Here is a 27,679-nt window from a genome sequence, read left to right as displayed (position 1 = left end):
ACAAATAGTACAGTTATTATTTATATAAACATACTTCCCCTAATTAGATTTAATGGAAATAGATCCCAGCTACCACTTGCCGTCAATATAGTTATTCTGAGAGATAACATTTAAAAAATTAAATTAGATCACCTTTCAAAAAACAAAGTTGAATAAATTGAACAGGAAAAGATAAACAGAGAGTAGTCGCTTGTTCCGTTGTCATTAAAAAAAACTTTGACGTTGTTATTGTCCATTTCTGTTGACAATTTTCAAAAAATCATCGCAAGCAAATGTTTTATTACACTGGGTCAACTAAGGTCTCATGTCAAGGGACTTAAATAATGACTATAACCATCACAGATCAGTGACTTATTTAAAATGAAAGACAGTTTCAAAAACGTCCCCCAGATTATGAGCAATCTAAAGAAATTCAACTCTGCACGACAACTAATGACAACAGAATAGTAGAGGGAAGTCAAAAACTCAAAAAGGGATCGGGAAATTGCAATACAGGACCAAGGACAGAGACAAGCAGCAAGAGTCAATTCCCACTCTGGTTGAAAACAATGGACAACTGAGATCACTGATGAACCAACAGAGACAAGTTGACTGTGTGTGTGTGTGTGTGTGTGTGTGTGTGTGTGTGTGTGTGTGTGTGTGTGTGTGTGTGTGTGTGTGTGTGTGTGTGTGAATCAATGATAGGAAGCATGTTCCTACCTCAGGAGAATCGTCACAATCTCCAAACACCTCAGCAAAGTCTGATGGACTTTTCCTCAGAGTCTGGTCAGCAGGCAGTGTGTTGTCGTTGTAAGAACTCACGAACTTAAAGTCACTGGTTCTAGAACCTGTTGTCAGGTACGCGTCATAATTGTAGGTGCTGCGTAAAGTTCCGGTGCCGTCAACGTCTGCGTAATTAGGAGGGAGATACGCGCTGGGGATGGCAACTGCTCCATCAAACAACAGTCTGGGCTTTCTCCTGCGACAAAACCTCACACCGAGGATGATGATGATGAAGGTCAGGAAAAAGGTGGACACAGACACCAGCGCGATGATCAGATAAGAGGTCAGCTTGGAGTTCTTCTCGTCATAAGAAATATCCTTCAGTTCTGGCACCTCAGCCAAGTTATCAGAAATAAGTAAATACATGGAGCAGGTGGCGGAGAGAGAGGGCTGTCCGTTATCTTTCACTGACACGATGAGGTTCTGTTTCATGCTGTCAGACTCAGAAATGTCCCGCTGGGTCCTGATCTCTCCGCTGTGGAGACCAATAGTGAAAAGACCCGGATCAGTGGATTTGACTATATGAAAGGACAGCCAGGCGTTCTGTCCGGAGTCCGCGTCCACCGCGATCACTTTGGACACCAGAGAGCCTCCGTGTGCAGCTTTGGGGACCAGCTCGGTCATGAAGGAGTTGCCCTCCGGGGCGGGGTACAGTATCTGAGGAGAGTTGTCATTCACATCCGATACGAACACACTGACGGTCACGTTGCTGCTGAGAGGAGGAGAACCGTTGTCTCTGGCCATCACGTGCATTTTAAAACTCCTGAACTGTTCATAATCAAACGACCTCACAGCGTGGATCACCCCCGTGTCTCCGTTAACAGAGAGATAGGAGGACACCGGGGCACCGTTCACCTCACCAGGTAACAGAGAATAAATCACTGTACCGTTTTGTCTCCAGTCGGGGTCTCGAGCAGTAACGGAACATAAAGTGGAGCCAGGTTTGTTATTTTCAGTCACATAAGCGCTGTAGGACTGCTCCTCAAACACAGGTGGGTTGTCGTTGATGTCTGCTACAGACAACTGGACCGTTTTAGAGGAGGACAGAGGTGGAGAGCCCTCGTCAGTGGCAGTGATTGTAATGTTGTAATCAGACTCTAGTTCACGGTCCAGTTGTCCTGTGGTCACCAGAGAATAATAGTTTGTAATAGAAGGAACCAACTTAAAAGGGACGTTTTGCTGAATGGAGCAGCGGACCTGTCTGTTAGTCTCAGAGTCTCTATCCTGCACGTTGATGATGCCCACCTGTGTACCAGGTGACACGTTCTCAGGTATGGGGCTGGTCAATGATTTAAGATATATAATAGGGGCGTTGTCATTTACATCAGTGATCTCAATAATCACCTTTGCTTCTGAAGATAATCCATAACCATCTTTGGCCTCAACAATCACTTCATACTTCGATCCATCTTCATAATCAATGTTACCTGTCACACTGATTTCTCCAGTTTTCTCATTGAGTGAAAAAAGCTTTCTTGATTTATCAGACATACGGCTGAATTCATACGTAACCTCTCCGTTGACACCTTCGTCTACATCTGATGCACTTACAGTGATAACTGCGGTGTTCATAGCTGAGTTTTCCGGTAACGTGGCTTGATAAACGGCCTCAGTAAAAACTGGGGCGTTATCATTAGCATCAAGTACAATGACGTGTATGATTACTGTCCCGGACCTCTGAGGAGAACCTCCGTCTACAGCTGTGAGTAATAATTTCATTTCCTGCTGCTCCTCTCGGTCTAAATCTTTATCTAAAACCAACTCCCCATATTTACTACCAGCACTTGTAGTCTGACTACTGAACACAAAGTGAGGGTTTTGTTGCAACACGTAGCTTTCAACTGAGTTCTTGCCTATATCAGCGTCGTGCGCTGCATTGATACGATACCTAGCTCCTTTGTCAGCTGACTCTCTGATTTCAAGCTTTATCGTAGACTTCGGAAAAATGGGTGCATTGTCGTTTATGTCCTGCACCTGCAGTGACAACCGGTGTAACTCCAATGGGTTTTCTAATAGCAAGTCGAATTTTAGAACACACGAAGGCTTGTCTCCACAATGCTCCTCTCTGTCGATTCTTTCCGCAACAATTAAATCTCCGCTTCGAAGGTTAATCCCACAATATTGTCTGTCGTTTCCTTCCATGTCAACACGAGCTTTGCGAGCAGACAGCCTTCCCACTTCCAGGCCGAGATCCTTGGCGATATTTCCAATAACAGATCCGCGCTTGAGCTCCTCTAGTACGGAATAGCTCAGGTCTCCGTGTGCGGACTGCACCACGACAAAGAAAAAGAAAAAGCCATAGCTTTGAACACCGAACCTTCTAGTCACCATCCTCAGGCAGAACCGAACAAGTTAGAAGACGTTGATATCGACCATTGAGAATACTAGTATTTGATCAATACATGTGCTTTCCAAGCATTAGTCGTCGGTGTTGAATGACATAAAGAACACAAGGCTGGTCCACAAATAATGGGTGGTGTGCAAAGCAGCCTGGACACTTGACTCCTTAGCTGGTCTATAGTGACACCGTGAGTACACATGAAATATACCACTCATTACAAATACTGGCCTTAATGTTTGAATAACATCGCATAATGAGGTAATACAGAGTATTGTGATTTTACATCTTTAAGTTATGTGAGATGCTTGTTCTTTGCCACATGGTGCTACAAACAAGATTATGTCTCCTACTAAAGTAATACATATCATGGTGATAATATGACAGCACTGTAATTTTAAAAGATGTATCATATACGAATTTTATACTACAAGTTCGCTTGGAAGCAAATCTCTGTCCACATGACTGTCTTTCTCATTAGTAAATACATGTGTTTCAAAAACTGCATTAAAATATGGACAAAAGCACCACCAATAAGGAAAAAAATGCCATGGCATTTTATGTTACATTCGTGGAAAAACAATGGAAAAGATACAAGTTCATAACAGCAAATATATGGTGTGTACTTCCAAATTTCGAATATGAAAACTATGACGACAAATATTTCCTCGCAGTTTACTAATGTTATTTTTATTGTGTTTTTCTTATTTTAAACGTAATCAAGATGTTAAATACAAACTAGGACAGATGTGTCCGATGTAACAATCCGTAAGTAAAACTGTAATAAAACATATTTGAAAGCTGAAGAAAATACAAGACAGAGTTCCATCACAAGTGCAATAATGAGGTTCAGCACCAAGGACAGAGACATAAAAGACACAACAAGGGACGCATTGCAGTTTTGAAGGATCTAGAGTTGATTGAAAGTTAAATTAAATATTAAATAACATCTACTTGAATGACAACGCATGTTGAAATGACAGCAACTATACTAACTCCTGAACTAAAGATGAACTATCAGCTTCAATTTAAGTAAAAACAAATGACTCTGGAAAAGGGTTAATTGAAGATTAAAGTAGCTTGTTGACTTAATTTGTAGAGGCTAGCGTTATTAACTCAATCCAGTGTCTGACAGACAAAGGCATGCAAATAAAAAATACAACTGTAAGAAGTTATTCTTTGAATTAGAAATCATTAAACGATATTTGACAGCAGTTCCTACCTCAGGAGAATCATCACAATCCCCAAACACCTCAGCAAAGTCTGATGGACTTTTCCTCAGAGTCTGGTCAGCAGGCAGTGTGTTGTCGTTGTAAGAACTCACGAACTTAAAGTCACTGGTTCTAGAACCTGTTGTCAGGTACGCGTCATAATTGTAGGTGCTGCGTAAAGTTCCTGTGCCGTCAACGTCTGCGTAATTAGGAGGGAGATACGCGCTGGGGATGGCAACTGCTCCATCAAACAACAGTCTGGGCTTTCTCCTGCGACAAAACCTCACACCGAGGATGATGATGATGAAGGTCAGGAAAAAGGTGGACACAGACACCAGCGCGATGATCAGATAAGAGGTCAGCTTGGAGTTCTTCTCGTCATAAGAAATATCCTTCAGTTCTGGTACCTCAGCCAAGTTATCAGAAATAAGTAAATACATGGAGCAGGTGGCGGAGAGAGAGGGCTGTCCGTTATCTTTCACTGACACAATGAGGTTCTGTTTCATGCTGTCAGACTCAGAAATGTCCCGCTGGGTCCTGATCTCTCCGCTGTGGAGACCAATAGTGAAAAGACCCGGATCAGTGGATTTGACTATATGAAAGGACAGCCAGGCGTTCTGTCCGGAGTCCGCGTCCACCGCGATCACTTTGGACACCAGAGAGCCTCCGTGTGCAGCTTTGGGGACCAGCTCGGTCATGAAGGAGTTGCCCTCCGGGGCGGGGTACAGTATCTGAGGAGAGTTGTCATTCACATCCGATACGAACACGCTGACGGTCACGTTGCTGCTGAGCGGAGGAGAACCGTTGTCTCTGGCCATCACGTGCACTTTAAAACTCCTGAACTGTTCATAATCAAACGACCTCACAGCGTGGATCACCCCCGTGTCTCCGTTAACAGAGAGATAGGAGGACACCGGGGCACCGTTCACCTCACCAGGTAACAGAGAATAAATCACTGTACCGTTTTGTCTCCAGTCGGGGTCTCGAGCAGTGACGGAACATAAAGTGGAGCCAGGTTTGTTATTTTCAGTCACATAAGCGCTGTAGGACTGCTCCTCAAACACAGGTGGGTTGTCGTTGATGTCTGCTACAGACAACTGGACAGTTTTAGAGGAGGACAGAGGTGGAGAGCCCTCGTCAGTGGCAGTGATTGTAATGTTGTAATCAGACTCTAGTTCACGGTCCAGTTGTCCTGTGGTCACCAGAGAATAATAGTTTGTAATAGAAGGAACCAACTTAAAAGGGACGTTTTGCTGAATGGAGCAGCGGACCTGTCTGTTAGTCTCAGAGTCTCTATCCTGCACGTTGATGATGCCCACCTGTGTACCAGGTGACACGTTCTCAGGTATGGGGCTGGTCAATGATTTAAGATATATAATAGGGGCGTTGTCATTTACATCAGTGATCTCAATAATCACCTTTGCTTCTGAAGATAATCCATAACCATCTTTGGCCTCAACAATCACTTCATACTTCGATCCATCTTCATAATCAATGTTACCTGTCACACTGATTTCTCCAGTTTTCTCATTGAGTGAAAAAAGCTTTCTTGATTTATCAGACATACGGCTGAATTCATACGTAACCTCTCCGTTGACACCTTCGTCTACATCTGATGCACTTACAGTGATAACTGCGGTGTTCATAGCTGAGTTTTCCGGTAACGTGGCTTGATAAACGGCCTCAGTAAAAACTGGGGCGTTATCATTAGCATCAAGTACAATGACGTGTATGATTACTGTCCCGGACCTCTGAGGAGAACCTCCGTCTACAGCTGTGAGTAATAATTTCATTTCCTGCTGCTCCTCTCGGTCTAAATCTTTATCTAAAACCAACTCCCCATATTTACTACCAGCACTTGTAGTCTGACTACTGAACACAAAGTGAGGGTTTTGTTGCAACACGTAGCTTTCAACTGAGTTCTTGCCTATATCAGCGTCGTGCGCTGCATTGATACGATACCTAGCTCCTTTGTCAGCTGACTCTCTGATTTCAAGCTTTATCGTAGACTTCGGAAAAATGGGTGCATTGTCGTTTATGTCCTGCACCTGCAGTGACAACCGGTGTAACTCCAATGGGTTTTCTAATAGCAAGTCGAATTTTAGAACACACGAAGGCTTGTCTCCACAATGCTCCTCTCTGTCGATTCTTTCCGCAACAATTAAATCTCCGCTTCGAAGGTTAATCCCACAATATTGTCTGTCGTTTCCTTCCATGTCAACACGAGCTTTGCGAGCAGACAGCCTTCCCACTTCCAGGCCGAGATCCTTGGCGATATTTCCAATAACAGATCCGCGCTTGAGCTCCTCTAGTACGGAATAGCTCAGGTCTCCGTGTGCGGACTGCACCACGACAAAGAAAAAGAAAAAGCCATAGCTTTGAACACCGAACCTTCTAGTCACCATCCTCAGGCAGAACCGAACAAGTTAGAAGACGTTGATATCGACCATTGAGAATACTAGTATTTGATCAATACATGTGCTTTCCAAGCATTAGTCGTCGGTGTTGAATGACATAAAGAACACAAGGCTGGTCCACAAATAATGGGTGGTGTGCAAAGCAGCCTGGACACTTGACTCCTTAGCTGGTCTATAGTGACACCGTGAGTACACATGAAATATACCACTCATTACAAATACTGGCCTTAATGTTTGAATAACATCGCATAATGAGGTAATACAGAGTATTGTGATTTTACATCTTTAAGTTATGTGAGATGCTTGTTCTTTGCCACATGGTGCTACAAACAAGATTATGTCTCCTACTAAAGTAATACATATCATGGTGATAATATGACAGCACTGTAATTTTAAAAGATGTATCATATACGAATTTTATACTACAAGTTCGCTTGGAAGCAAATCTCTGTCCACATGACTGTCTTTCTCATTAGTAAATACATGTGTTTCAAAAACTGCATTAAAATATGGACAAAAGCACCACCAATAAGGAAAAAAATGCCATGGCATTTTATGTTACATTCGTGGAAAAACAATGGAAAAGATACAAGTTCATAACAGCAAATATATGGTGTGTACTTCCAAATTTCGAATATGAAAACTATGACGACAAATATTTCCTCGCAGTTTACTAATGTTATTTTTATTGTGTTTTTCTTATTTTAAACGTAATCAAGATGTTAAATACAAACTAGGACAGATGTGTCCGATGTAACAATCCGTAAGTAAAACTGTAATAAAACATATTTGAAAGCTGAAGAAAATACAAGACAGAGTTCCATCACAAGTGCAATAATGAGGTTCAGCACCAAGGACAGAGACATAAAAGACACAACAAGGGACGCATTGCAGTTTTGAAGGATCTAGAGTTGATTGAAAGTTAAATTAAATATTAAATAACATCTACTTGAATGACAACGCATGTTGAAATGACAGCAACTATACTAACTCCTGAACTAAAGATGAACTATCAGCTTCAATTTAAGTAAAAACAAATGACTCTGGAAAAGGGTTAATTGAAGATTAAAGTAGCTTGTTGACTTAATTTGTAGAGGCTAGCGTTATTAACTCAATCCAGTGTCTGACAGACAAAGGCATGCAAATAAAAAATACAACTGTAAGAAGTTATTCTTTGAATTAGAAATCATTAAACGATATTTGACAGCAGTTCCTACCTCAGGAGAATCATCACAATCCCCAAACACCTCAGCAAAGTCTGATGGACTTTTCCTCAGAGTCTGGTCAGCAGGCAGTGTGTTGTCGTTGTAAGAACTCACGAACTTAAAGTCACTGGTTCTAGAACCTGTTGTCAGGTACGCGTCATAATTGTAGGTGCTGCGTAAAGTTCCTGTGCCGTCAACGTCTGCGTAATTAGGAGGGAGATACGCGCTGGGGATGGCAACTGCTCCATCAAACAACAGTCTGGGCTTTCTCCTGCGACAAAACCTCACACCGAGGATGATGATGATGAAGGTCAGGAAAAAGGTGGACACAGACACCAGCGCGATGATCAGATAAGAGGTCAGCTTGGAGTTCTTCTCGTCATAAGAAATATCCTTCAGTTCTGGTACCTCAGCCAAGTTATCAGAAATAAGTAAATACATGGAGCAGGTGGCGGAGAGAGAGGGCTGTCCGTTATCTTTCACTGACACAATGAGGTTCTGTTTCATGCTGTCAGACTCAGAAATGTCCCGCTGGGTCCTGATCTCTCCGCTGTGGAGACCAATAGTGAAAAGACCCGGATCAGTGGATTTGACTATATGAAAGGACAGCCAGGCGTTCTGTCCGGAGTCCGCGTCCACCGCGATCACTTTGGACACCAGAGAGCCTCCGTGTGCAGCTTTGGGGACCAGCTCGGTCATGAAGGAGTTGCCCTCCGGGGCGGGGTACAGTATCTGAGGAGAGTTGTCATTCACATCCGATACGAACACGCTGACGGTCACGTTGCTGCTGAGCGGAGGAGAACCGTTGTCTCTGGCCATCACGTGCACTTTAAAACTCCTGAACTGTTCATAATCAAACGACCTCACAGCGTGGATCACCCCCGTGTCTCCGTTAACAGAGAGATAGGAGGACACCGGGGCACCGTTCACCTCACCAGGTAACAGAGAATAAATCACTGTACCGTTTTGTCTCCAGTCGGGGTCTCGAGCAGTGACGGAACATAAAGTGGAGCCAGGTTTGTTATTTTCAGTCACATAAGCGCTGTAGGACTGCTCCTCAAACACAGGTGGGTTGTCGTTGATGTCTGCTACAGACAACTGGACAGTTTTAGAGGAGGACAGAGGTGGAGAGCCCTCGTCAGTGGCAGTGATTGTAATGTTGTAATCAGACTCTAGTTCACGGTCCAGTTGTCCTGTGGTCACCAGAGAATAATAGTTTGTAATAGAAGGAACCAACTTAAAAGGGACGTTTTGCTGAATGGAGCAGCGGACCTGTCTGTTAGTCTCAGAGTCTCTATCCTGCACGTTGATGATGCCCACCTGTGTACCAGGTGACACGTTCTCAGGTATGGGGCTGGTCAATGATTTAAGATATATAATAGGGGCGTTGTCATTTACATCAGTGATCTCAATAATCACCTTTGCTTCTGAAGATAATCCATAACCATCTTTGGCCTCAACAATCACTTCATACTTCGATCCATCTTCATAATCAATGTTACCTGTCACACTGATTTCTCCAGTTTTCTCATTTAGTGAAAAAAGCTTTCTTGATTTATCAGACATACGGCTGAATTCATACGTAACCTCTCCGTTGACACCTTCGTCTACATCTGATGCACTTACAGTGATAACTGCGGTGTTCATAGCTGAGTTTTCCGGTAACGTGGCTTGATAAACGGCCTCAGTAAAAACTGGGGCGTTATCATTAGCATCAAGTACAATGACGTGTATGATTACTGTCCCGGACCTCTGAGGAGAACCTCCGTCTACAGCTGTGAGTAATAATTTCATTTCCTGCTGCTCCTCTCGGTCTAAATCTTTATCTAAAACCAACTCCCCATATTTACTACCAGCACTTGTAGTCTGACTACTGAACACAAAGTGAGGGTTTTGTTGCAACACGTAGCTTTCAACTGAGTTCTTGCCTATATCAGCGTCGTGCGCTGCATTGATACGATACCTAGCTCCTTTGACAGCTGACTCTGTGATTTCCAGCTTCACTGTATCCTTCGGAAAAATGGGTGCATTGTCGTTTATGTCCTGCACCTGCAGTGACAACCGGTGTAACTCCAATGGGTTTTCTAATAGCAAGTCAAATTTTAGAACACACGAAGGCTTGTCTCCACAATGCTCCTCTCTGTCGATTCTTTCTGCAACAATTAAATCTCCGCTTCGAAGGTTAATCCCACAATATTGTCTGTCGTTTCCTTCCATGTCAACAAGAGCTTTGCGAGCAGACAGCCTTCCCACTTCCAGGCCGAGATCCTTGGCGATATTTCCAATAACAGATCCGCGCTTGAGCTCCTCTAGTACGGAATAGCTCAGGTCTCCGTGTGCGGACTGCACCACGACAAAGAAAAAGAAAAAGCCATAGCTTTGAACACCGAACCTTCTAGTCACCATCCTCAGGCAGAACCGAACAAGTTAGAAGACGTTGATATCGACCATTGAGAATACTAGTATTTGATCAATACATGTGCTTTCCAAGCATTAGTCGTCGGTGTTGAATGACATAAAGAACACAAGGCTGGTCCACAAATAATGGGTGGTGTGCAAAGCAGCCTGGACACTTGACTCCTTAGCTGGTCTATAGTGACACCGTGAGTACACATGAAATATAACACTCATTACAAATACTGGCCTTAATGTTTGAATAACATCGCATAATGAGGGAATACAAAGCATCGTGATTGTATATATTTAAGTTAAGTGAGATGCTTGTTCTTTGCCTCTTGTGCAAACATGATTATGTCTCCTCCTACACTAATCCACCTCATGGTGATAATAGTAAGACAGCATTGTTTTGTTAAAAGATGCGCAATCACAGATCATATACGAATGTTAGACTACAAATTCGCTTGGAAACAAATCTCCCTCCACATGGCTGTCTATCGCATTAGTAAATACATTTATTTCAAAAACTGCATTATATTATAGACAAAAGCGCCACCCATAAGGAAAAGCATAGCCATGGCATGTTATGTTACACTGGTGGAAAAACAATGTAAAAGATAAAAGTTTATAGCAGCAAATATAAATAAGTGGTATGGTGTTTACTTCCAACCATCGAATATAAAAACTATGACGGCAAATATTTCCTCTCAGACTCCTAATGTTATTTTTATTGTGTTTTTCTTATTTTAAACGTAATCAAGATGTTAAATACAAACTAGGACAGATGTATCCGATGTAACAATCCGTAAGTAAAACTGTAATAAAACATATTTGAAAGCTGAAGAAAATACAAGACAGAGTTCCATCACAAGTGCAATAATGAGGTTCAGCACCAAGGACAGAAAAATATAAAAGCCCGAGCTTAATTCAAAAGACACAACAAAGGATGCTTTGCAATTTTGAGGGCTCTAGACTTGATAGAACGTTAAATTAAATATTAAATACCATCTACTTCAATGACAACGCATGTTGATATGAGGCAACTATACTAACTTATGAACTATTGATAAACTATCAGCTTCAATTTAAGTAAAAACGACCGGAGAAAGGCTAGTTGAAGAGTAGAGTAACTTGTTAACTTCATTTGCAATGGCTGGCGTTATTAACTCAAAACAGTATCTGAAGACAAAGGCAGGCAAATCCAAACTACAACTGTAAGAAGTTATTATTTGAATTAAAAATACATCAAACAATATTTTACAGCAGTTCCTACCTCAGGAGAATCATCACAATCCCCAAACACCTCAGCAAAGTCTGATGGACTTTTCCTCAGAGTCTGGTCAGCAGGCAGTGTGTTGTCGTTGTAAGAACTCACGAACTTAAAGTCACTGGTTCTAGAACCTGTTGTCAGGTACGCGTCATAATTGTAGGTGCTGCGTAAAGTTCCTGTGCCGTCAACGTCTGCGTAATTAGGAGGGAGATACGCGCTGGGGATGGCAACTGCTCCATCAAACAACAGTCTGGGCTTCCTCCTGCGACAAAACCTCACACCGAGGATGATGATGATGAAGGTCAGGAAAAAGGTGGACACAGACACCAGCGCGATGATCAGATAAGAGGTCAGCTTGGAGTTCTTCTCGTCATAAGAAATATCCTTCAGTTCTGGCACCTCAGCCAAGTTATCAGAAATAAGTAAATACATGGAGCAGGTGGCGGAGAGAGAGGGCTGTCCGTTATCTTTCACTGACACGATGAGGTTCTGTTTCATGCTGTCAGACTCAGAAATGTCCCGCTGGGTCCTGATCTCTCCGCTGTGGAGACCAATAGTGAAAAGACCCGGATCAGTGGATTTGACTATATGAAAGGACAGCCAGGCGTTCTGTCCGGAGTCCGCGTCCACCGCGATCACTTTGGACACCAGAGAGCCTCCGTGTGCAGCTTTGGGGACCAGCTCGGTCATGAAGGAGTTGCCCTCCGGGGCGGGGTACAGTATCTGAGGAGAGTTGTCATTCACATCCGATACGAACACACTGACGGTCACGTTGCTGCTGAGAGGAGGAGAACCGTTGTCTCTGGCCATCACGTGCACTTTAAAACTCCTGAACTGTTCATAATCAAACGACCTCACAGCGTGGATCACCCCCGTGTCTCCGTTAACAGAGAGATAGGAGGACACCGGGGCACCGTTCACCTCACCAGGTAACAGAGAATAAATCACTGTACCGTTTTGTCTCCAGTCGGGGTCTCGAGCAGTAACGGAACATAAAGTGGAGCCAGGTTTGTTATTTTCAGTCACATAAGCGCTGTAGGACTGCTCCTCAAACACAGGTGGGTTGTCGTTGATGTCTGCTACAGACAACTGGACCGTTTTAGAGGAGGACAGAGGTGGAGAGCCCTCGTCAGTGGCAGTGATTGTAATGTTGTAATCAGACTCTAGTTCACGGTCCAGTTGTCCTGTGGTCACCAGAGAATAATAGTTTTTAATAGAAGGAACCAACTTAAAAGGGACGTTTTGCTGAATGGAGCAGCGGACCTGTCTGTTAGTCTCAGAGTCTCTATCCTGCACGTTGATGATGCCCACTTGTGTACCAGGTGACACGTTCTCAGGTATGGGGCTATTCAGTGATTTCAGATATATCACAGGAGCGTTATCATTTACATCACTAACTTCGATGATCACTGTGGCATATGACGCCAATCCCAGACCGTCTTTTGCGCTAATCTGGATTTCATATGACGATTCTTTTTCATAATCAATAGATTTAGCCACTGTAACTTCTCCCGTTTTAGGGTTCAGAGAGAAAACTTCGTTTTCATCTGAAACCTGATCAAATCCGTAAGTAACTTCACCATACATCCCTTCGTCTGCATCAGTAGCACTTACAGTGATCACCAATGTATCCAGAGGAGAGTTTTCAGGGAGACTGGCTTTGTAAACGGCCTGGCTAAACACTGGTACATTATCATTAGCATCCAGTACGGTGACGTGTATGACTACAGTACCTGATCTCCGAGGAGAGCCTCCATCAAATGCTGTGAGCAATAACATTATCTCTTTTTTATCCTCTCTGTCTAATTCTTTGTCTAGGACTAATTCACCATATTTACGTCCAACACCCTTCGTCTTCACATTTAGTTTAAAATGGTCATTTTGCTGAAGTGAGTAGCCCTGAACAGCATTTTCTCCGATGTCTCCATCGTGCGCTTCGTCCAAGAGAAAACCTGCACCCTTCACCGCAGATTCCTGAATTTCTATTGTTAGTGACTCCTCTTTAAATTGAGGTGAATTGTCGTTGATATCCTGAATCCGGATGCCAATGCGATGCAGTTCTAACGGGTTTTCCATCACGAGTTCCTGTTTCAGAACACATGAAGCCTTTTTCGCACAAAGCCCTTCTCTGTCGATCCTTTCTTGTACAATCAAGTCTCCGGTGTTGAGATTTATACCGCAGTATTTGACACTGTTATCTTCAGTATCGATACGGGCCTTGCGAGCAGACAGTCTCCCCAAATCAAGTCCCAGATCCTTAGCGATATTTCCAATAACAGATCCACGTTTCATCTCCTCCGGGATAGAGTAGCTCAGGTCTCCATAGACAGAGTGGAGGACAATAAATGTAAAAGCAAGGCCGGAAAGAAGCTCAAACCTGGTCCACCCCATTGTCACTGCAAGACGGACGTGTACTGTCACAAAGTATATCCAGATATTCACAAATGTCGCTGTGGCTTACTCCAATATAAGACAATAGTCACACTGCAGTATCACGAAGCGATATCGTCAACTGCTGTACAATATCAGAGGCAGGTTTCACATGCAATGAGACAGAATGGTGGAGAATGACCGTGCCCTCTCGTTCACTGGTACACACTGACACCATGAGTATTTGCCGGGGTATAACAAGACGGAGGTGAATGTTTGACATGTTGAAATATAACTTTTTAGATAACCTCGCTGTTTCAAACAACAACAGTAATTATTATTACAGTAGATTTGCCATGTAATGATTAACATGCCTTGATACATTACTGCTTTGCCCTTTTTTGATAGAAAACATCGAAAAAAATAAAATACAATTAAACGGGTTTAACATAAAACCATTTAAACTGTGTCGGAAAAAAACAATCCAATGCTTTCAAAAAATCTCTGGCATTTCAAAACATTGACAGAACACACATACTTAGGGGGAGGGACTCGAACATTTCAGTCAAATTGAGGAGAATGTTGTTAAATGACTTCTAAAATTAATTGGGCAAACACATAATTGTATATTTAAAATGTTCAGATTGAAAGCATAATAGGGGACAATATTTAGGAATGATGACCAATGAGATTAAAACTACTGAAAAATCATTCAAAGTAACTGTAAATTGAAGTGTTGTGTGCCTCCAAAAATCACAAAACGTTTGTGGTAATACAAATCTATTGCCATGAATTTCCTGAACTATGTCACAACTTGGAGGACAAAAAACATCAGTAATGTATCCATCCATTATCTTAACCGCTTATCCTCATTAGGGTCGCGGGGCACTGGAGCCGATCAGAGCTGTCAAGGGGCGAAGGCAGGGTACACCCTGGACAAGTCGCAAATCCATCACAGGACAGCCATAGAGACAGACAACTATTCACACTCACATTCAAACCTACGTAATTTAGAGTCCAATTAACCTAACCTGCATGTCTTTAGACTTTGGGAGGAAGCCGGAGAACCCGGAGAGAACCCACGCTGCCACGGGGAGAACATGCAAACTCCACACAGAAGGACCTGCCAGACCGGGATCCGAACCACAGACCCTCTTGCGTCAGTGCTAGCTACGACACCAACGTGCAGAATTTATTTACCGTTCAGTAATTCATTTTAATCCGAAATAACGTTTTGCTATGAATAATTTCTACGCCGATGAGCAAAATAATGGTATTTTAATATGTGTAATGTTGTTGTAAACATCAGTAAAAAAAAAAAAAAAAAAAAAGTAAAAAGTAAAATAGACTAAAAAGACTTGATCTGAGTTTGACGGGAAGCGTATGAATAGTTTTGTGAGCTTCACGTGTTTGGCTTTGCACAAATCAAACAGATAAAGGAAACCCGACCCAAGCAGATAAAAAAAGAGAAATTGGCCTCATATATAGGGTACTAACATGATATACAAAAACCGATAACCAGGACAAACATCTGAGTTTGAATTTGAAAAAACTTCAAACAATTACATCACACGAAAGCAGCATCATGTTCGAACGAAACCAGTACAAGGTAAATAAAAAAAAATGAAAAACAAAAATAATTTAAATAGCAATAGTAAATTCACTGAGATAAACTCAGGAAGGAGAACATTACAACAGAATAAACACAAGTTGAAAGGTAGTGTGTATATGATTCAATTGGAGTTCACCACCACAGACAGAGATCAAGGCAAATCATGTCAAAGGTTTTCTTTGAAAAATCGAAATCATGTCACTAAATACACGTTGTTTAATTCTGAAGGCAGCATCATTCGATTTGAAGAAAACTATTTATAATCAATGCAAACCAGAGAATGGAGAACTTTAGGAAAAACAAGCGGTAAACAAAATTGCAGCTTCTACAGGACGATTACTTAAATAATACGGAAAGTGTTCATACCTCAGGAGGAGTATCGTCACAATCTCCAAACACCTCAGCAAAGTCTGATGGACTTTTCCTCAGAGTCTGGTCAGCAGGCAGTGTGTTGTCGTTGTAAGAACTCACGAACTTAAAGTCACTGGTTCTAGAACCTGTTGTCAGGTACGCGTCATAATTGTAGGTGCTGCGTAAAGTTCCTGTGCCGTCAACGTCTGCGTAATTAGGAGGGAGATACGCGCTGGGGATGGCAACTGCTCCATCAAACAACAGTCTGGGCTTTCTCCTGCGACAAAACCTCACACCGAGGATGATGATGATGAAGGTCAGGAAAAAGGTGGACACAGACACCAGCGCGATGATCAGATAAGAGGTCAGTTTGGAGTTCTTCTCGTCATAAGAAATATCCTTCAGTTCTGGCACCTCAGCCAAGTTATCAGAAATAAGTAAATACATGGAGCAGGTGGCGGAGAGAGAGGGCTGTCCGTTATCTTTCACTGACACAATGAGGTTCTGTTTCATGCTGTCAGACTCAGAAATGTCCCGCTGGGTCCTGATCTCTCCGCTGTGGAGACCAATAGTGAAAAGACCCGGATCAGTGGATTTGACTATATGAAAGGACAGCCAGGCGTTCTGTCCGGAGTCCGCGTCCACCGCGATCACTTTGGACACCAGAGAGCCTCCGTGTGCAGCTTTGGGGACCAGCTCGGTCATGAAGGAGTTGCCCTCCGGGGCGGGGTACAGTATCTGAGGAGAGTTGTCATTCACATCCGATACGAACACACTGACGGTCACGTTGCTGCTGAGAGGAGGAGAACCGTTGTCTCTGGCCATCACGTGCACTTTAAAACTCCTGAACTGTTCATAATCAAACGACCTCACAGCGTGGATCACCCCCGTGTCTCCGTTAACAGAGAGATAGGAGGACACCGGGGCACCGTTCACCTCACCAGGTAACAGAGAATAAATCACTGTACCGTTTTGTCTCCAGTCGGGGTCTCGAGCAGTAACGGAACATAAAGTGGAGCCAGGTTTGTTATTTTCAGTCACATAAGCGCTGTAGGACTGCTCCTCAAACACAGGTGGGTTGTCGTTGATGTCTGCTACAGACAACTGGACAGTTTTAGAGGAGGACAGAGGTGGAGAGCCCTCGTCAGTGGCAGTGATTGTAATGTTGTAATCAGACTCTAGTTCACGGTCCAGTTGTCCTGTGGTCACCAGAGAATAATAGTTTTTAATAGAAGGAACCAACTTAAAAGGGACGTTTTGCTGAATGGAGCAGCGGACCTGTCTGTTAGTCTCAGAGTCTCTATCCTGCACGTTGATGATGCCCACCTGTGTACCAGGTGACACGTTCTCAGGTATGGGGCTAGTCAGTGATTTCAAAGTGATAGCAGGAGGGTTATCATTTACATCTGTTATATCTAAAATCACTGTACAATACGAGGTAAGACCTGGTCCATCTTTTGCTCTTATTCGCAATTCAATGGAGGTCTCAGTTTCATAATCGATAGAGCCGACTACTCGTATGTCTCCTGTCTTATGATCAAGTGAGAACAAAGAGACATGGTCATCAGATACATGATCAAAATTGTACGTGATATCACCATTGGGTCCCGCGTCTGCATCAGATGCACTGACTGTAATGATCACTGTGCCAGAAGATGCGTTTTCAGGAAGATTGGCTTCATAAATGGCCTTACTAAACACTGGGGCGTTATCATTAGCATCAAGTACTGTCACGTGAATAATCGCAGTACCGGATCTCTGAGGAGAACCACCATCTAGAGCTGTCATAACTAATTTGAGTTCTCGCTCTTGCTCTCGGTCTAATTCTTTTACCAAAACCAATTCAGGGTGTTTCTTTCCACCGCCCCCTGTGTCTACATTAATAGTGAAATGTTCATTATTTTGTAAATCGTAGCGCTGTACAGTATTTGAACCAATATCTGCATCATGAGCTTCAGTGAGTAAGAATTTAGCTCCTCTGACTGCTGATTCTGCTATGTCAAATAAAATCAAGTCCTCGCTAAACTGTGGGGCGTTATCGTTTATATCTTGCACGTGAATATTAATACGATGAAGCTCTAAAGGGTTTTCCAAAACAAGTTCCTCTTTCAAAACGCACGTCGCCTTCTTACCACAAAGACCTTCCCTGTCAACCCGGTCAGTAATAATCAAATCCCCGGTGCTCAGATTAATATCACAATACCGCTTGTCATTCCGGTCTGTGTCAATGCGAGCTTTACGAGAGGAAAGTGTGGCAATCCCGAGGCCGACGTCTTTGGCGATATTTCCAATCAGAGACCCGCGTTTCACCTCTTCTGCAATGGAGTAGCTCACATCTCCATATGCGAAACGCAAGATGATGAAAAGGAAAAGACAAAAGCGATTAATATAAAATCCTCTGTGCACCTTGTGCTCCATGATCGACCGGGCGTCCATCCTTCCCTGGCCAATTATTCAAAAGTGATAAATGACGGTTGTATTCCTCGTTGTATCTGTCTGAATATCGTCCACAAAGTCCTTTTGTGTTGCCCTTAACCGACAGACACACTGCAACACAATAACGTTTTGCAATGGAGGAAACGAATGGATGAAGCTGTGGACACGTTCGGCCTTTGTTGGTGCACAGTGACACCAAGAGTTTCGATCAGTTATCGCACTGCTAACTTAAACAAGATGACAACTTCAATGACTATCAAAACAAAACATGATGCTATTCAGTCATGTTGTGTTTCCCATAACTGTCTTACAGATCGTGTAATGTCTTGGCTGTTGTGATATCCTTATCAATTATACGTGCGTGCCAAATGTATCGTGGCTCCTGTGAGATATTAAAAAAGAAAGCAGAAAATTGCACCATGAACCCAAACTGAACCACGTAATGTTAGATAACCATGACACACACAGTACATGCATTCATCTCTTTGTCATATTTTCAGATTAGAAACCAGCCTGACTAAATGTAACATCTCAAACAGGGACAAACAAGTGACAATGGGTTAAAAGGGAAACTCACAGACAGATATCACCAATATTTCCACAGGGAAAATATTGTTTTAAAGTGCTCACATATTCTAAAAACTGGATTTTCTTTTCAACGTGTAGAAAAGATGTTGGATTAAAACTGAAGTCTGATTAAACTCAGTGTTTTTGTAAACAAAAATATACAAAATAAGAATATAAGCTACAACTTAAAATCACAATTATACTGAGTGAAAATTATCTGAAGGAATCATGAATCATACATCTTAACTTGTTAAAGAGAGCACCTTAAAAAGCACAACATCAGAAAGAAATGCATCCATTATGACATTCAATACTTGTATACTTAAAATCTCTGGTATGTTCAATGTTGCTGGGCCGATAGCTGATGAAAATCTTTCAAATAAATGGCATACTTGTGTAAATTTATGACAAAGAGATGAGTGTGACAGGTGAAATTCAATCACCCACACTTTTAATTTCTAGATGATAGTCAGGTTGCTCGTCACTGTGCACCAATGCAAGAGCTTACTTTGCCATTTTACATTTGAAAAAAAGTCTCTACTAAATTGTGTTGTCCAACAAATATGAACGAGTTCATGTTCTGCTCAATTTTTTAACAGCACTATGTCATTTTTAAATTCACCCAATCACTATGAGGTATTCAGCAAAAGCATGTAGCACTGAAGCCATCATCACCTCATCTATTGGAAATTGTAAAAATACAGACACAAAATTACACTGAGAGTACAAATGCTCCAGTACAATAGCTAACTACGTTTAAAGCAAAAGAAGTCGTTCAGAGCTGGAATAATGAAAAAAACATAACCAACACGTTGCATTTTCATGAAGAAAAGCCAAAGTAATACATGCAGCTCAGCCACGATCTTTCCTCAACAACCAGTGTTGATACAAACATGCAGGACATGATTGACGATATGCGAAAGTTTTAACCAAACACATTCCAGAGCCCTCATTCAAACTATTCCTCCCTCAGGTCTGAACTTTTATGCAACAAAGTAAAAAAGTAACCATTTCAAGGGTCGTCATCAAACGTAACAGCTTTGAGTTGGATTGGACTAATCAAACTCGCTGTTTGTGTAGTACTGTCCTATGTGCATTAATATTGTTTCCACATACTGTCCAATACACCGGTTGAAGTTCAACTTGTAAGACACACTATTTATAAAAACAATATCATTATAATAAATATGTTGATGTATTGAGCACCGCAGGTCCACTACATATACACATTTAATAAATTGTCTGTTTCCAGTTTAAACTGCATGTTTACAAAGGCACTAATTTAGACAAATATGGCACATTTTAAGATACACATAATTAAATACAATGACATATGTGAAGCAAAAAACAGCTTTACACATATAATACACCTGCAATACTTTGTTCTTACTTGCAGTTATATCTGAATATTGTTTAAGAGTATGCTACATCTCGTAATTCATAAATAATTGGCAAAAACAATTTAAGTGGCGCAAATAATGTGTGTTTTTTAAATGATAAAATAAACCGAATAGTTGCCCGATGACAGTATGTTGTGATGATCCATTAGAGAAACTACTCCTTCAACACTAAAACCAGGATTATAAAGATTCGGCCAAGAAAAGTAAATAATGAAACACATACCTCCAGCAGGCATGTGGACAGCCCCAAAGGTTTTTAAACCAACTTGAATTAAAACAAATATAACTTTGATTCCATGTGAAAACATTTAATAGAGAAATAGGGAATGGTAGTGTTATAGGACCACGTTGGAACCAAAAGAGCAGAAAAAACACGCTGTAATTGGAAGGTTATATGAAAAAAAGGTAGAATCATGAATAAGCAAACTAAAATATGTTGGGTCCTACCTCAAGGGACTCCTCTGAATGACCAAATACTTCGGCAAAGTCTTAGAAATACATCAAACGATATTTGACAGCAATTCCTACCTCAGGAGAATCGTCACAATCCCCGAACGCTTCAGCAAAGTCTGATGGACTTTTCCTCAGAGTCTGGTCAGCAGGCAGTGTGTTGTCGTTGTAAGAACTCACGAACTTAAAGTCACTGGTTCTAGAACCTGTTGTCAGGTACGCGTCATAATTGTAGGTGCTGCGTAAAGTTCCTGTGCCGTCAACGTCTGCGTAATTAGGAGGGAGATACGCGCTGGGGATGGCAACTGCTCCATCAAACAACAGTCTGGGCTTTCTCCTGCGACAGAACCTCACACCGAGGATGATGATGATGAAGGTCAGGAAAAAGGTGGACACAGACACCAGCGCGATGATCAGATAAGAGGTCAGCTTGGAGTTCTTCTCGTCATAAGAAATATCCTTCAGTTCTGGCACCTCAGCCAAGTTATCAGAAATAAGTAAATACATGGAGCAGGTGGCGGAGAGAGAGGGCTGTCCGTTATCTTTCACTGACACGATGAGGTTCTGTTTCATGCTGTCAGACTCAGAAATGTCCCGCTGGGTCCTGATCTCTCCGCTGTGGAGACCAATAGTGAAAAGACCCGGATCAGTGGATTTGACTATATGAAAGGACAGCCAGGCGTTCTGTCCGGAGTCCGCGTCCACCGCGATCACTTTGGACACCAGAGAGCCTCCGTGCGCAGCTTTGGGGACCAGCTCGGTCATGAAGGAGTTGCCCTCCGGGGCGGGGTACAGTATCTGAGGAGAGTTGTCATTCACATCCGATACGAACACACTGACAGTCACGTTGCTGCTGAGCGGAGGAGAACCGTTGTCTCTGGCCATCACGTGCACTTTAAAACTCCTGAACTGTTCATAATCAAACGACCTCACAGCGTGGATCACCCCCGTGTCTCCGTTAACAGAGAGATAGGAGGACACCGGGGCACCGTTCACCTCACCAGGTAACAGAGAATAAATCACTGTACCGTTTTGTCTCCAGTCGGGGTCTCGAGCAGTGACGGAACATAAAGTGGAGCCAGGTTTGTTATTTTCAGTCACATAAGCGCTGTAGGACTGCTCCTCAAACACAGGTGGGTTGTCGTTGATGTCTGCTACAGACAACTGGACAGTTTTAGAGGAGGACAGAGGTGGAGAGCCCTCGTCAGTGGCAGTGATTGTAATGTTGTAATCAGACTCTAGTTCACGGTCCAGTTGTCCTGTGGTCACCAGAGAATAATAGTTTTTAATAGAAGGAACTAACTTAAAAGGGACGTTTTGCTGAATGGAGCAGTGGACCTGTTTGTTATTCCCCGAATCTGCATCTTGCACATATAGTATTCCCACCTCTGTACCAGGTGACACGTTCTCAGGTACGGGGTTTGCTAATGAATTAATATGTATCACTGGGGCATTATCATTCACATCAGTGACATCTATTACTACCTTTGTCTCTGAAGAAAGGCCATAACCATCCTTTCCCTCAATAAGCATTTCAAATTTAGTTTCCTCTTCATAGTCAACATGTTTTGCTACTGTAATTTCTCCAGTATGTTCATTCAATGAAAATATGTCTTTAGCTCTTTCACTTATTCCACTGAAATCATATGTTACTTTACCATTCACGCCTTCATCTGCATCACTAGCACTCACTGCCACTACCACGGTATCTACAGGAGAGTTTTCAGGTAGAGTCGCCTCGTAAACAGCCTGGCTGAACACTGGGGCGTTATCATTAGCATCCAGCACAGTGATTTGGATGACAGCGGTACCTGATCTTTGTGGGTTACCACCATCGACGGCTGTCAGCAATAAGATCACCTCTTGCTCTTCTTCACGATCTAAGTCTCTATCCAAAATGATCTCACTGTATTTTGTGCCAACAGAATTAGTAAGTACGTTGAGGGCAAAATGATTATTTTTCTGTAAAATGTAGTTTTGTACAGCGTTTTGTCCGATGTCTGCATCGCGTGCTGCATTTATTCTATAGCGGGAGCCTTTGGGAGCAGATTCCCCTATTTCCAATTTAACAGCATCCTTAACGAAGACTGGTGGGTTGTCATTTACATCCTGGATTTGCACAGATATCCGATGTGATTCGAGTGGGTCCTCGAGTACCAATTCACATTTCAAAATGCATGAAATCTTGGCTGCACAGAGCTCCTCTCGGTCAATTCGATCAGCTACGACTAGTTCTCCGGTAACGAGGTTAATCTCAAAATAACGTTTACGGTTCCCTTCGAGGACAATTCGAGCCTTCCGAGGTGGAAGTCTGCTTACATGAAGCCCAAGATCCTTGGCTATGTTTCCAATCACTGAACCGCGTTTCATTTCCTCCGGAAAAGAATAGCTCACATCGCCGTGAGCCAGCTGTAATCCGAATAGCAAAAGAAGTGAGGCACAGAAAAGGTTCACTTGAAATCCGTTGTATTCCATCCTTCAGCAATCAAAATGAATCAACAACCACAAAGACGTGATTTTTAGTCCTCACAAACACACACGAAATGGACATATGTGAATGATCCAAGTGTCATGGCAAACAATGAGCAAGAACACTGTGGGTGGAGACGATTTCATATGAAAACTTTCCCTTTTTGACTGGTAGACAGCGACACTCTCAGCATCTTCGAACGATTACACAAGATAGCCACCATGCATGTTGTTATTAAAACAAATGTAACTAAATTCATCTGAAACACCTTAAGTCTGATGAACAAACAAGTACCATGAAGTGCCAGATTCTGAGGTTTTCATGTACAGCAAAATTATTCATGAGGGAACGAAAACTAAAGGACAACTAAAATAGAAACATGTTGTTTTATAATGAAACTAAACTGGCTTGTATATTAGTAAGTGTTTCAACAATTACGTCCATTTCCTTTCCATGTGAACGAGCTGAAACATTAAGACAAACCTGAAATGATCATGCACTTGAACAATTCCCTTTAAAACCCAGCCGTGACGAGAACATTATTGAACATAAGTAAAAATGATTGGAGCAGAATATAATAATATTCAAGATTGTTGCATTCGATTGCATTGCAAGTGTGCTCTATTCTAATCCAAAATAGTGCTATGTGTAATAATTTAGTCTGTGTACATCTCATATTTATTTTTTTCAAGATTTCTATCAATGCTTTGGGGTAAAAAAAAAAAAAAAAAGAATAAATTAAAAAAATATTTTGGAGTAATAAGCGAGCAAAATCACTAAATGTTACATTACATATTTTATAGAATCTTTCAAAAGATCCGTTTGATTTCAAAAGGTCTGAATTTGTGGATTAGTTGTTCTGTTAGGAACCATGGACAGCGACCAATCGAGCGCCCCGTGAGTATACATGAAATATAACACTCATTGCAAGTTATAGTCTGGCCTTAATTTTTGAATAGCATCGCATAATGAGGTAATAAAAAGCATCGTGATTGTATATATTTAAGTTAAGTGAGATGCTTGTTCTTTGCCTCATGTGCAAACATGATTATGTCTCCTCCTACACTAATCCACCTCATGGTGATAATAGTAAGACAGCATTGTTTTGTTAAAAGATGCGCAATCACAGATCATATACGAATGTTAGACTACAAATTCGCTTGGAAACAAATCTCCCTCCACATGGCTGTCTATCGCATTAGTAAATACATTTATTTCAAAAACTGCATTATATTATAGACAAAAGTGCCAACCATAAGGAAAAGCATAGCCATGGCATGTTATGTTACACTGGTGGAAAACAATGTAAAAGATAAAAGTTTATAGCAGCAAATATAAATAAGTGGTATGGTGTTTACTTCCAAACATCGAATATGAAAACTATGACGGTAAATATTTCCTCTCAGACCCCTAATGTTATTTTTATTGTGTTTTTCTTATTTTAAACGTAATCAAGATGTTAAATACAAAATGGGACAGCTGTGTCCGATGTAACCATCCGTAAGTAAAACTGTAATAAAACATATTTAAAAGCTGAAGAAAATACAAGACAGAGTTCCATCACAAGTGCAATAATGAGGTTCAGCACCAGGGACAGAGAAATGTAAAAACCCCAGCTCCATTCAAAAGACACAACAAGGGATGCATTGCAGTTTTGAGGGAGAGTTGATAGAATGTTAAATTAAATATTAAATACCATCTACTTGAATGACAACGCATGTTGAAATGAGGCAACTATACTAACTTCTGAACTATTGATAAACTATCAGCTTCAATTTAAGTAAAAACGACCGGAGAAAGGCTAGTTGAAGAGTAGAGTAACTTGTTAACTTCATTTGCAATGGCTGGCGTTATTAACTCAAAACAGTATCTGAAGACAAAGGCAGGCAAATCCAAACTACAACTGTAAGAAGTTATTATTTGAATTAAAAATACATCAAACAATATTTTACAGCAGTTCCTACCTCAGGAGAATCATCACAATCCCCAAACACCTCAGCAAAGTCTGATGGGCTTTTCCTCAGAGTCTGGTCAGCAGGCAGTGTGTTGTCGTTGTAAGAACTCACGAACTTAAAGTCACTGGTTCTAGAACCTGTCGTCAGGTACGCGTCATAATTGTAGGTGCTGCGTAAAGTTCCTGTGCCGTCAACGTCTGCGTAATTAGGAGGGAGATACGCGCTGGGGATGGCAACTGCTCCATCAAACAACAGTCTGGGCTTTCTCCTGCGACAGAACCTCACACCGAGGATGATGATGATGAAGGTCAGGAAAAAGGTGGACACAGACACCAGCGCGATGATCAGATAAGAGGTCAGCTTGGAGTTCTTCTCGTCATAAGAAATATCCTTCAGTTCTGGCACCTCAGCCAAGTTATCAGAAATAAGTAAATACATGGAGCAGGTGGCGGAGAGAGAGGGCTGTCCGTTATCTTTCACTGACACGATGAGGTTCTGTTTCATGCTGTCAGACTCAGAAATGTCCCGCTGGGTCCTGATCTCTCCGCTGTGGAGACCAATAGTGAAAAGACCCGGATCAGTGGATTTGACTATATGAAAGGACAGCCAGGCGTTCTGTCCGGAGTCCGCGTCCACCGCGATCACTTTGGACACCAGAGAGCCTCCGTGTGCAGCTTTGGGGACCAGCTCGGTCATGAAGGAGTTGCCCTCCGGGGCGGGGTACAGTATCTGAGGAGAGTTGTCATTCACATCCGATACGAACACACTGACGGTCACGTTGCTGCTGAGAGGAGGAGAACCGTTGTCTCTGGCCATCACGTGCACTTTAAAACTCCTGAACTGTTCATAATCAAACGACCTCACAGCGTGGATCACCCCCGTGTCTCCGTTAACAGAGAGATAGGAGGACACCGGGGCACCGTTCACCTCACCAGGTAACAGAGAATAAATCACTGTACCGTTTTGTCTCCAGTCGGGGTCTCGAGCAGTGACGGAACATAAAGTGGAGCCAGGTTTGTTATTTTCAGTCACATAAGCGCTGTAGGACTGCTCCTCAAACACAGGTGGGTTGTCGTTGATGTCTGCTACAGACAACTGGACAGTTTTAGAGGAGGACAGAGGTGGAGAGCCCTCGTCAGTGGCAGTGATTGTAATGTTGTAATCAGACTCTAGTTCACGGTCCAGTTGTCCTGTGGTCACCAGAGAATAATAGTTTTTAATAGAAGGAACCAACTTAAAAGGGACGTTTTGCTGAATGGAGCAGCGGACCTGTCTGTTAGTCTCAGAGTCTCTATCCTGCACGTTGATGATGCCCACCTGTGTACCAGGTGACACGTTCTCAGGTATGGGGCTATTCAGTGATTTCAGATATATCACTGGAGCGTTGTCATTTACATCCGTAACGTCAATGATTACTTTGGCATATGAGGTTAAACCCAAACCATCTTTTGCTGTGATGCGCAGTTCAAACGATGATGCGGTTTCAAAATCAACTGTGGTCGTCAATTTTAAATCACCTGTCTTATGATCTATTGCAAACATTGACTTTATATCTTCTGAAATGTGTCCAAAATCAAATATAACGTCTCCATTTAGTCCCTCGTCTGCATCACTCGCACTCACTGTCAGCACGACCGTACCTATTGGGGAGTTTTCAGGCAGACTGGCTTTATAAACGGCCTGGCTAAACACCGGTACATTGTCATTAGCATCTAGTACAGTGACGTGTATGATTACAGTACCTGATTTCTGAGGAGAGCCTCCATCCAGAGCTGTCAGAACGAGATTGATTTCTTGTAATGTTTCGCGGTCTAGCTCCTTGTTAAGGACTAGTTCCACAGAATTACTAACAACGCCCAGAATAAAATTGTCGTTGCTTTGGAGGTTGTACGTCTGAACTGAATATTTGCCTATATCTGCATCATGTGCTTCTTCTATTGGGAAACGAGCACCTTTTGCCGCAGATTCACTTATATCTATTTGGATCAAATCTGTATTAAATTGAGGAGTGTTATCATTTATGTCCTGGACATGCAGACTAATTCGATGCAATTCTAATGGATTCTCTAACATGAGTTCTTGTTTTAAAACGCATGACGCTTTGTCTCCACAAAGGCTCTCTCTGTCAATCCGTTGAACAGTCGTCAGATCCCCGTTACTGAGGTTTAGGTCACAATAACGTTTGTCGTTCCCATCGGTATCAATGCGGGCTTTCCGAGCGGATAGACTGCTTTTTTCAAGACCCAAGTCTTTGGCGATGTTACCGATCACGGATCCGCGTCTCATCTCCTCCGGAAAAGAGTAGCTTACATCTCCATTTGCAAAATGCGAAGAAAACAGCAATAAAGCAAAGGCAAAGCTTTGCAATACGATTCCGGTGGTCTTCATGATGACGGAGGAGTAAATGTTCCCTTGTCAGTGTCCAGGGACGTATAGACAAAAAAAAATGAATTAAACCAAAATCAACC

The 27,679-nt window shown here is 42.3% G+C and overlaps 5 protein-coding genes across 12 annotated transcripts in view; all 5 read right to left on the bottom strand.

The window, feature by feature from the left end:
• LOC137791955 (protocadherin gamma-C5-like) overlaps nucleotides 1-27,679 on the bottom strand; it is a 220,533-nt gene that overhangs the window by 173,450 nt on the left and 19,404 nt on the right. For 4 of the 8 annotated variants that reach the window (XM_068587275.1, XM_068587385.1, XM_068587293.1 and 1 more), the window contains exon 1: nucleotides 4,323-6,723. The exons of 3 other annotated variants lie outside the window; for them this stretch is intronic. In XM_068587275.1, the coding sequence (XP_068443376.1) occupies nucleotides 4,323-6,716 (2,394 nt within the window). In that variant the 5' untranslated portion in view covers nucleotides 6,717-6,723. Of the gene's footprint in view, nucleotides 1-699; nucleotides 3,101-4,322; nucleotides 6,724-27,679 lie in introns of those variants that run through there. One more of the 8 variants, XM_068587283.1, reaches the window with a different exon arrangement.
• On the bottom strand, nucleotides 7,840-10,400 carry LOC137793615 (protocadherin beta-15-like). The gene is made up of 2 exons (XM_068589886.1): nucleotides 7,946-10,400; nucleotides 7,840-7,851 (listed from the first exon to the last, which is right to left on the bottom strand). Exons 1-2 carry the CDS (start codon nucleotides 10,337-10,339, stop codon nucleotides 7,840-7,842), a joined length of 2,406 nt encoding a protein of 801 aa, XP_068445987.1. The 5' UTR covers nucleotides 10,340-10,400.
• Nucleotides 10,515-14,102, bottom strand: LOC137793606 (protocadherin beta-15-like). Its single transcript, XM_068589876.1, has 2 exons — nucleotides 11,604-14,102; nucleotides 10,515-10,523 (listed from the first exon to the last, which is right to left on the bottom strand). The coding sequence occupies exons 1-2, from the start codon at nucleotides 13,989-13,991 to the stop codon at nucleotides 10,515-10,517; spliced, it is 2,397 nt and encodes a 798-aa protein (XP_068445977.1). The 5' UTR covers nucleotides 13,992-14,102.
• LOC137793596 (protocadherin beta-16-like) lies at nucleotides 15,943-18,369 on the bottom strand. The gene has a single exon (XM_068589864.1). The coding sequence runs from the start codon at nucleotides 18,367-18,369 to the stop codon at nucleotides 15,943-15,945; it is 2,427 nt and encodes an 808-aa protein (XP_068445965.1).
• Nucleotides 20,826-27,599, bottom strand: LOC137793587 (uncharacterized). The gene is given in 3 exon segments (XM_068589852.1): nucleotides 20,826-23,311; nucleotides 23,551-23,566; nucleotides 25,221-27,599. Coding segments are annotated over 3 exon segments (4,881 nt in total).

This window comes from Clinocottus analis, unplaced genomic scaffold (assembly GCF_023055335.1).
Source record: "Clinocottus analis isolate CAN_PGR_092001 unplaced genomic scaffold, fCliAna1.0.p SCAF_10, whole genome shotgun sequence".
Taxonomy (NCBI): domain Eukaryota; kingdom Metazoa; phylum Chordata; class Actinopteri; order Perciformes; family Cottidae; genus Clinocottus; species Clinocottus analis.
This window is presented reverse-complemented; position numbering and strand designations above follow the sequence as displayed.